The 10,573-nt window shown below is 47.1% G+C and overlaps 2 protein-coding genes across 2 annotated transcripts; one reads left to right on the top strand and one right to left on the bottom strand.

Annotated features, from left to right (window-relative positions):
- The first annotated feature begins 407 nt into the window (after positions 1-407).
- Positions 408-1,583, top strand: LOC119431494 (uncharacterized). Its single transcript, XM_037698974.1, has one exon. It carries the CDS (start codon positions 408-410, stop codon positions 1,581-1,583), a length of 1,176 nt encoding a protein of 391 aa, XP_037554902.1.
- Positions 1,584-6,478: 4,895 nt separating this feature from the next.
- LOC125940918 (uncharacterized) lies at positions 6,479-9,684 on the bottom strand. Its single transcript, XM_049657635.1, has 2 exons — positions 8,992-9,684; positions 6,479-7,056 (listed from the first exon to the last, which is right to left on the bottom strand). Exons 1-2 carry the CDS (start codon positions 9,204-9,206, stop codon positions 6,753-6,755), a joined length of 519 nt encoding a protein of 172 aa, XP_049513592.1. The 5' UTR covers positions 9,207-9,684; the 3' UTR covers positions 6,479-6,752.
- Positions 9,685-10,573: the final 889 nt, after the last annotated feature.

Raw genomic sequence — 10,573 nt, 5'->3', positions numbered from 1 at the left:
ACATGAAGCAGGCTAGGTGACTATTCGTCATCACCCCGTTTCAAATGCGTTGCCATTAAATCATCATCATCATCTCGCTCTTGCCTACTCTCCACTCGTAGTCGGGAAACACGTAGAGCCATCTGCCGGAATCGGCGAATCATTAGCTCGGCCGCGAAACCGCTCAAGTGTCCCCTGTTATCGTTTACTATCTTAATCTATGAAGGCTTTCCTCCTTCTTCTCACCCTTGAGAGTGCCCTCTCTCATGACCCGATATCGCTCCATATATACACTGCTGCAACCGCGTCTGTGCTACAGAAGTGTGCGCCGCGTTCCGTGGTGTGTTGCGATTTTCTTTTTTTTTTTTTTTTCGCCGCTTCGCCTCAGCGTAGCTTCGTGACGTTCCATAACACAGCAGCCCCTCACGATGGCGTTTTGGGAGTACACGCTGACAGGATTCGGCGATTTCCTGGAGCAGAGAAGCATCGCCTTCACGGAGCCGATGTCCGCTACTCGCGTCTGCAGCACCTGCGGCCGGGTGCCTTCTAGCTCCGTGCTGTTGGCCTGCGGTCACGTTTTGTGCGAAGATTGCCGATGTGAAGTCCTCGGAGTAATGGTGTGCCCCTTCGACGGAAAAGCTTCCACGGAAGGCCAACTTGTCCGGCATCGCTTCGAGCTGTCTGACCTTGAGACGCTGGGCGTTGTGTGCATGGTAGGCGGCAGGAAGTGCGCTACCTTCGCTGGAAAATTGTGCGAGCTGAGAGATCACCTGCGCCATTGCGGCGGCGGGGACGTGAAGTGCGCCAAGTGCCACCAATCCATCGCACGTGATGCGGCCGTCGATCACTACCGACAGTGCTGCGACGGCAACGCTCCCCGCCATTCTGTAATTGACGTGCGAGTACAACGGGCCGTCCAAGAATTTCGAGGCTTCAAAGAAGATCTCGAAAGCCTGCAGCAACGGGCGTCGAAAGAGTTTGAAAGCGACGATGAATTTCTATTGGACACCAACGGATTAGTTGAAAGACTGGCCAGCCTTGACCGTGTACTGTCCGAGGCGCAGGAAATGGCCAGCGGCGTCGATCGTGAGACGGTTCCGCTTCAATCATCGACGAAACCACCGACGCCAGGACCTTTCCGTGCAGCGTCAAAGCCCGGCGTGTTCATCGCTACTTGCAAGTTCACCAATGTGTTCGCCGCGCGCGACACGCTTACGCAGACTAAGAAGGAATACACGGTATCGAGCGAGGTGTGCACGTTGAGCGGTTACACATTTAGACTGCATTGCCGGTTCTTCTTTTCGGGAGGTGAAGGCAGTGAAGAGGTGAACGTCAAGTTCATGATGTGCCTCCAGAATGGGGAATGGGACGATTACCTTCAGTGGCCTTTCACAAAGAAAGTGACGTTTACCATCCCACACCCCAGAGATGAGACCAAAGATGTTAGGCTTACGGCACTCGTTGAAGGTTATACCATTGCCAAGAAGCCGCGCCCTGGTGCTTCAAACTTGGGATACTGGACGGAGAAGAAGAGCTGGAATGACATTGAATATGAAGGCTTCGTCACTAAAGACGGTTTCTACATGAATGTGGAATTTGAGTAACAGACAATACAGTTTTCGCTAAATTAGTTTGTTAGCTTTGTCACTCAGCATCGCTGACGAATGTACACGTGAAGCCGCGTAACACCCGTTGGTAAAGCAGAAATAAAATAAATTTCATAGATTTTTTTTCGTTGCTGGAGGTAGCATTCAGCAAGCAAGCTTTGGAGCCATATTGTATTTATCAATCTTTTATTTGGTTTTTCTTCTTGTGCAGATATGCTGTTCGAAGGCAGTTACGTCACTGGTGACATTGCTGGTTAATTAGATGAATTAAGTTTGATCGCAACTGTAACCATTGCAACTCCTGCTTGACGTTTCGCATGACAGTTGCACAAGCGAACAAAGCAAACAGCAGCACAGGGCAGCGAAGGAACCACAGAGTCGCGGGGCGGAGGCGCATGTTTCTTGCCATTTAAGCCAGGTGAATGCGGTCAGACCAGCGGGCAGTAGTCTCAAAGCAAGTTGACGTAAGCGGCAATGTAGTTCGCGAAAGTAGCGCCCATCAGGCAAAACATTTCTTCAGTGCTGTCATCATCATCACCAGCCTATTTTTTTATGTCCACTGCAGGACGAAAGTCACTCCCTGCGACCTCCAATTACTTCTGTCTTGCGCTAGCTGATTTCAACTTGAGCCAGCAAATTTCCTAACTTCATCACCCCACCTAGTTTTCTGCCGTCCTCGACTGCGCTTCTCTTCTCTTGCTGCCCATTCTGTAACTCTAATGGTACATCGGTTAGCTATCCTATGATTTACATGGCCTGCCCAGCTCCGGTTTTTTTTTCTCTTAATATCCATTTGAATATCGGCTCTCCCAGTTTTATCTCTGATCTAGACTGCTCTCTTCCTGTCTCTTAACGTTAGGCCTAACAGTTTTCGTTCCATCGCTCTTTGTGTGGTCCTTAACTTATTCTCGAGCTTGGTTGTTAACCTTCAAGTTTCGGCCCCATATGTTAGCACCGGTAGATTGCAATGATTGTACACTTTTGTTTTCAACGACAGTGGTAAGCTCCCAGTGAGGATTTGGCAATGCCTGCTGTTTGTACTCCAACTCGATTTTATTATTCTGTAAATTTCCTTCTCGTGATCGGTGTCCCATGTGATTAATTGACCTGAATAAACCTACTCCTTTACAAACTCTAGAGGCTGACTGGCGATGCTGAATTCTTGTTCTCTTGCCAGGATGTTGAACATTACCTTTGTCTTCTGCATATTAATCGTCAACCCCACTCTTACACCTTCTCGGTTGGAGTCCTCAATCATTTGTTGTAATTCGGCCCGTTGTCAGCGTTGTATTTCATACTTCTACACAGTTTTCTTAAAGGTGGCGGATTGGGAACAGGAAATCTAAGAACCACCATTATTGATCGAACGCACTGCTTCTTATTGTCTTCGCCGGTCACTCGACCACTTCAGGCAAGTCATTCAGACTGTACCCTATATCCGTACAATGAATGTTGTGGTCCGCGAAGCACGAGCACTCCGAATCATTAAAGCATGCAGCGATGTTCCGTGCTTATCGTGTTTTGTGACATAACTGCAGCGGCTGAACATGAGCCATTGGCGCAAATTAGCATTCGTTTAACATCGCGATTTGCTTACACAAGCGTAAAATTGGGCGCATTGGTTTTGATTCACTGGCAGCGGCAGCGCAACAGGCAACCGCAAACACGACGCTCGCGCCGTATTTGTCCTCTTGCTTTTTTTTAAATCTCTTGCGCTGCCCCCCGCCATGGGTGTACTACTTAAATCTAGAAATAAGTCATACTCGTTCTGGAAGTGCTTCCGATTTATCCGGACTACCGGGGCTAGGCGCAGGTACCGGCTTTCTTTCTTGTTTTTTTTTTTTCCACAACAATGTACGTTTTCGCTACCTTGTTATCGTTTTGCTAAACGATGCACTCTGGCTTCTTGGAGTGTTGCTTGTGCGGCAACCGAAAATACCAAAGATTGGCATGAGCGTTACGCCAACACCCGCCATGGTTGCTTAATGGCTATGGTGTCGGGCTGCTAAGCACGAGGTCGCGCAATGAAATCCCGGCCAAGGCTGCCGCATTTCGATGGGGGCAAAATGCGAAAACACCTGGGTACTTAGATTTGGGTGCACGTTAGAGAACCCCAGGTGGTCCAAATTATGCCGGAGTATCCCACTACAGCGTGGCTCATAATCATATCGTGGCTTTGGCAGGTAAAACACCATAATTATTTGTTATCGTGGCGCCAACAGCAGCCTCGAATTAACGAGTACGGAGCAGCGCAACAGCTTAGTAGTACAACAATGGCGGACACGGCAATCGCTAGCGTCACGGAACTGAAATGAAGCGCGCGCGAACTATCAGGTGAATTCGTGAACACTGCCACAGATTCCTGAAATTGGAGGGCTCAAGATAAAAATGGTATCTTTTCTAGGTTAGATTAATGAGAACGGTGGATGTCGGAAAAGCTGGTGACGTGTTCTTATTTTCTCGCTAATCAGCTAAAAAAAAAAAAAAAAAGACATGCAGATTCCACGCTCCGCTGGCAGCGGGGTACAGGAAGGCATATTATAGCAACCCAGTCATTGATCGTCGTGCCACTCTCAGTCCACTAAGGACGTGGCACAGCTTGCGCGCAGGTTTAGGGCATGTATTTTGACATAGCGATGGAGTTCATGTGGATTCCATCAGATCTATAGCGTCCGAGCATCTATTCTCACATGTTGGTTGTGCAGCCGTTCAAAGCAGATGTCGGTGTCACCCAAACATGCCAGTGAAATGACATTTCTTTGCTCTGTAGAAAAGAGCATGTTGTTTAAAATCGTAAACCAATAATTTTTATTTCGCCTGTGGATATTGCGATTTCTTGCATATTTCAAATGGACTTCACCTGTCGGTTTTGCCATTTTTCTTATTCCTTGTTTAACTCTACTGTACAGAGATTCAGTAGTGCCATGTATCTTATTTAATTCCGCACAAAGTGCAATTTATAACACGTATTGTTTATCTTTTCAAAAGCCACGAATGCCAACTATATTTAGTCTTTACCGATTTAAAGGTTATCCTTTATCAAACTTTGTACACTTCTGTTTCAAACTTCGTTCCACCTCTCAAGCATGAATATAGGGTCCTACAAAAGTAGATAACTGTACTTCAACCTTTTTAAAAGTGGCCGGAAAAAAATTCGAGTAATCAATTAATCGACGAAAAAGCCTACATCGAAAGCGATTAATCGACTAAAGGCTAAAATGAGGAACCATTAATCGTTAATCGAGTAAAATCATTAGTCGACCATCCCTACTCGACAGAGCACAGCGGGCGACAGGGAACACCCGCTACCGCAGTAGCGCGGCCAGGCGCTCCGTGAGGCGCAAAACTCGAAGGACCGCTCAGCGACGTTTAATTGGACATTAACGCTTTCGCATTCACAACTCCTCAGAAGTGCTTCGATGGCCTCGGATTCCTTCTTTTTTTGTCATTGAAGTTCGGTACGTACGCAGCGGCAGATGCCCAGTTACCAAGTAGGCATCCAAGAGATTAATTTAAGAGCGTCACATACCTGTGACACTTTCCTGGTGACCCAAGATGGCGTCAAGTTGCTGTACGCGTTATTAAACCGTGGACTACCAAGCGACCAAAGTTGGCGAGGAAAACGGTTGCATAGCCACACAGTCTTCTAAATGCGCGCGAAGTTCCCAAAAGAATGTTAGCCGCATTGGACTGCTTACAGGACGTGCGGTGTTCGGTCAACAGTCCTCTTCCGCCATCAGGATAACTTTTGCGTGCCTGGCTAATTGCAGCGAAATATGCAAGTTTTAATTCGTTAACGTTTGAGGAAAAGCTGTTATTGCGTTCTAATACATGCCACTCAAGCGTTTACAGCATGATATTTGCTGCGTAATTATAGTTTTCCGCGTTTTACTCACAGCGCGCGAAATTCGAAAAGTGCAGTGAGATTACGCGCCGGGCATGCCTCGACAACAGTGACTCCAAAACCGACTGAACAGAAGCAACTCCGCTTATTGCTAGACTAGGCAACCGGCCATATAAATAATTTCTGTATGGTCTGTTTGGTTCATACACAACCAAATATGGTCTTTATAAACCTACTGGCTATTCCGTATATGCTGCGATCGTCGGCTCTCAATCAGTAGAAACAAAGCCAAAGTGTACAGCTTGCCGCTTGCAGGTAGGCGCCGAGACGGGCAGTGACCGGGGTTAGACTTTGATAAATGTGAATTACAAGAAAATACGCAAGCTATACCACACGCAGGATGTGGAACTGACCGAACGAGAGCTGCCGTGTACATAACTATAACCATGACGGTTTTCAGTTCCTTTTTTTATCAAAGGTAAAACTGTGAACTAAAGTTTCGGGGCCATTCAAGGACGCCAAGGTGACCACAAATATTCGAAATTTCTTGTACCTACAACGCGCAACACAGCCAGCAGTTGTATTACAGGTTATTGCAGTTATATCAACTGTACCGTAAGACAATTATACCGTTCATTCTCTGAGATGTATATTTGAGGCGCCACCAAAAAAAAATAAAAAATAAAAGGAGCTCGTTTCGAGAATATCACTGAATCGTTGTAAAATACAGTGGTCACGCCCCACTTCCGGCGACGACTAAGATCGCCTGAGCGTCGTTTTCGCTACAATGCCATACCGCACAGAAACCGTTGTGCGCACTTTGTTTATTCCCGATAATGTTCACAGAAGCTTGCTCATATGCCTATTAATGAAAACATAAGACAAGCCTTCATACGGATCTTTATTGTGACAGTGGTCACCGCGTGAGTGAAGTGTGACGCACCACAGCTGGCCGTCTCGCACATAGTTTTCCTTTTTTGTCCTTGTTATTTGACATCACAAAACAGATACCCGCTAATCTTGAGCAGAAAAGCGGTGACCCAAATTTTTTAACGGTTGTAGTCTGCTCATTGACAAATACAGCACCTGCGCTGGCATGTTCAAAACTGTTTACTTGTTTCCGGTGATCGCACTTTCGGTAAGTTCTACTTCTGCTTTGCGGTTGTGACAGATGACGCTGTACTAACCAGCCAACGACTAACACTATAGTGCAGCTGCGTATTGAACTAGCACGTACACCCGTACTAACTCACAGTCAGAGACTGGTTAACAGCAGAGACACCACCATGCTGAGGGCACCAAAGAGGAAGCTTCCTCTTTGTTCATATCTTGTCCATCTGCCTAATGCTGTGCTTGACGTCATAAATCATGAGGAAACGTCGCACGTGTCTCCAGCAGTCCTCGATCAGGTCGTCCAGCTGCATACGGTCTTCGTCGGGCGGATGGCAGACGACTCGCTCCCTGACGACTCCGACGACCCGCATGAATCCGTCCAAGGTTTCGGCTGATTTCAAGCGGTCTCGCACCAAGTCGACGATTTCTGATCTGTCGATGTTGGCCAGCTCAGCAACCTCGTCCAGTAGGACAGGGTACCGCGAGACGTGTTCCAAAGCTCCGACGACGTATCTGCATACGACCAGTGCTGTCTTTTAAGCAACTGAAATTCTTGTACGGGGCACTATGGCAGATATCGTTCAACTTAGTCTACAGATGAATATTGGGTGTTTGCGCACTGGTTCCATTCAGTGCATGTTGTGCGCGTGAAACGAAGCACCAATTTCTGCTGGGTACGTACGACGCCGTGAACCAGCAAACAGACCCCTAATACTCCCGAAGGCTATGAGAACTCGTACATACAGATTCACCGTCTGCGATGGGGATATTCAAGTTTCATCACTTAATTTTTATAGCAGTAGCGTACTCATTCGGGGTCTCCCGCAGATTTTTGTTGCACGGAGTCTACGTAATTGCCCGACATGGCAGCTCGTGGCGGCTACTGCATTAAAACAGTTGAAACATGTACACACTGAGTTATATACAAGCGCACTAAGCACGTCAAAACCACTAATTTCCATAAATATATTAGTCCTAAATAAAGAAAGAAATAAAGGAACACGTCCCATGTTCTGCGTCTCTTAATATCACTTCAAAAAGCTTAAGAACGCAGACATCGATCACATGAACGCTTTGGACCACTGGGGCTCTCATTTCATCTCGGGAGTTAGCGTCCAGTGAAGAGTACCACGCTCATTCACTTTAACAAACACACGACTTTGTCACAAGCTCGAATTGGCTTGAGACTCGCTCGGATTGGCTCTGCTTCAGATGGCATGCGCCAAAATATCTGTTCATCTTGCTTGTGCATCGAATTAGGGACGCGCCAAGTAGCTGTCATAAATATTTTATGACGACTCGTTATTGCATACTACATGCCTGAGATCCTCGAGGCTAAACATGATTATGTGTCAGTGACGTGTGTCGCAACTTTACATGCCTACGTCAAGAGGCACTGTTAGCAGTTGCTCAATAACTATCTCGTTAGCCTCTTGTTCATGATACGGAATTGCGATGTGCAGCCTTGTTCAATGATCGAACAACTGATGTTCAAACATTTATTAGCCTATATAAATATCTTCTCGCAATCTGCCCCAAACTCTCGAAATCTGCCCTTCTTCCAGGGGTAAGGGACGTTTCGGTGTCATGTACCTGCAAACCTCTTCGTAAATACTTTCTACTGTTCAATGGTAGTAAGTGGCCGCAGCTTCTGCGCCGACCTAGTTTGCTTAGAAAGGAAATATTCCTTTTTTTTTTCAGAGCGGCAGCTTCACTTATAGCCTACTCTAATACGGCATTTATGTGACAACTGTCGAAACATTTCGAATTAAGCTGCATCTAAAAGAAAATACCCAATCCCGGTGATTTCTGGGAAGCAACGCCTGCTTTGGCCTGAAATGTATTGCCGAAATTGCCGAAAATTGCTAAATTAAGGAAAATGTCAATTATAATATTTGTCATGCAATCACATTTCAATGATAGCGCCGGCAATGTTGCCAAGCTATACATTTGTTTGGGCAAAACATGGCCGATGTTTGCAATGTGATCACATGCAGGGTAACACATAGCAAACTTGCCAGAGGGCGCCACATCAGGAGAGATGCAAAGAAACAGGTGAGCATGTTTGTTGTACTTGTTTCTCTGCGTCTGACCTCCTCGTAGGGCGCTTTTTGTAAAATTACGATGTCATAACTTCATACACGCCACTGGTGGAAGCAGACCTTGTTCTGCGAGTTTCCGGTGCGGAACTCTTGCAGTCCATAGATGCTCCAGTTACTACGAGAGCGCGTAATGGACGGCGTAACCACTTTGTGGAAATTTACGTGCCTATAACGTACCTCAAATGTTTTAACAACCAACTTAGGATGCATATTACGCTAAGAACGCTCTCGAGGCCCGACAAACAAAATCATGAAAGTGAATGGTGGTACACAAAATAATTCTACTAGATTATGGAGAGGATCATATAGTACTTTCTACGTACAAGGCAGTAGTGTGTTACCTTACCTGTCTAACAGTGAAGCCTTCATAAATCGAGCTGCTCGTGCGACAATACCGCAGTTCCTCCGTGTCGTCTCGCAGACAGCGAACCAGTCTCTCGCCGCGTCCACGTCAATGGAAAACCAGCAATGCACGAACAGCAGCGTCCAGTTGTCCGCGATGCCCTTTGAAAGGCGTCGAACGAAGACGGATGCATTGTTCGGGGCCACGTTGATTAACATGACCCATGTGATGCTCTGACTTCGTTTAACTGCATCTGCTAAGCCCTCGATGTCTTGTGCGCTAATTTGATGCCCGGAAACCCTCAGCTTCTTGAGGCTCTTGTTCCGAGATAGGGACTCGTGTATGGCTGACCACCACGGGTTTGCTCCCTCGGCATCGACCACGACGTTCCACCTGACGCTAAGCTCGAGATTGTGCAGCGCAGTCGTAGATGTTAAATATTCCTTAAGTGCCAAATAAAGTCTCCTGCTGCCCGACCTCAGCTCGATGCTCAGGTCAGTCACGTGTTGAAATTTTGGCAAAAGACGCAAAGCGTCTACTAAGCGGTCGTCTGGTTCTCCTGCGGAAAGTTGTATTTTAGAAACTGCCCTGCAGTGTAGCAAGCCAACATCGCGCGCGAAGCTGTCAAATGTGATGCAAACTTTTCCTTCTAAGCCATTGCTTTCGATCTCCGCGTAGACGGGGGGTAGCTGGCGGTGGTCGACTCCGACATTGATGTGCACCTTCTGCAACCTTTCTTTATTCGCCAGCGCCCTAATAAAGGTGACCCACTCTGACGGGCGGAAAATCTTCAAGGGAAAGTGGACTTCTTCCAGTGTATCGTTTTGAGTGAGTGGAGGGAGCCAGCAGCCGTAAACAGAAAGCGGCCCGATCGCAGGATCAGCTGTGAGAGAAATGCTCAAGTTGCGAATCACGTGGTTCTCCCTGATCACTGCAGCTACTATTCGCCGGCTTTCTTCGTTTTCAATGAACTTGCCGATGAGGAGCTTCTCGATACTTCTGTTTGTCAAAATGCCTTGTAGAATAGCCTCCTGCACCACTTCGTTCGTCCTTTGGACGGCCAAATGATTTAGAGCTGTGGTCGTACCAATGTACTCGTTTAGAGCGTTTGGATACGAGTCACAGCTGAGTTCGCAGTGGTCCAAAACGAGCTCTTTCAGCTTGTGTTTGCTTAATAGTAAATGCGTGAAAAGCGTGTCTACCATCGGTCCCATTAGTTGTAAGCAACTTAGGGTAAGACTCTTCAGAGCCGTTGACGCCTCCAGAAGCGCCGACAGAGCGGTCATAAAGCCGTCCAGGGCAGCGTCGTAATGGATGCCGCAGTGAAGCTCTTCGGTTTTTGTCAAGCAGGTTATCACCTCAAAAGCGGCGTTCAAGGCTTCCACATCCTCAAACCAAAAGATCACGGTCTTTGTCCCCGCGCTATGCCGAAGCGCTTCAAGTACCGAAAGGCTTGCAATTCCGACTGCAGACACATACACGGACGCTATGCAGTTATGTGTTCTCAGCAGCCATCCAATGAGCTCAGGGTACTGTGGCAGCCGCAGTGAATCAAAATTTTCAATCCTTGGTGAATCACGGATAC

The sequence above is a fragment of the Dermacentor silvarum genome, chromosome 10, assembly GCF_013339745.2.
Source record: "Dermacentor silvarum isolate Dsil-2018 chromosome 10, BIME_Dsil_1.4, whole genome shotgun sequence".
NCBI classification, from domain to species: domain Eukaryota; kingdom Metazoa; phylum Arthropoda; class Arachnida; order Ixodida; family Ixodidae; genus Dermacentor; species Dermacentor silvarum.
The sequence above is the reverse complement of the archived record's forward strand: the minus strand, read 5'-3'. Positions and strand labels throughout refer to the sequence as shown.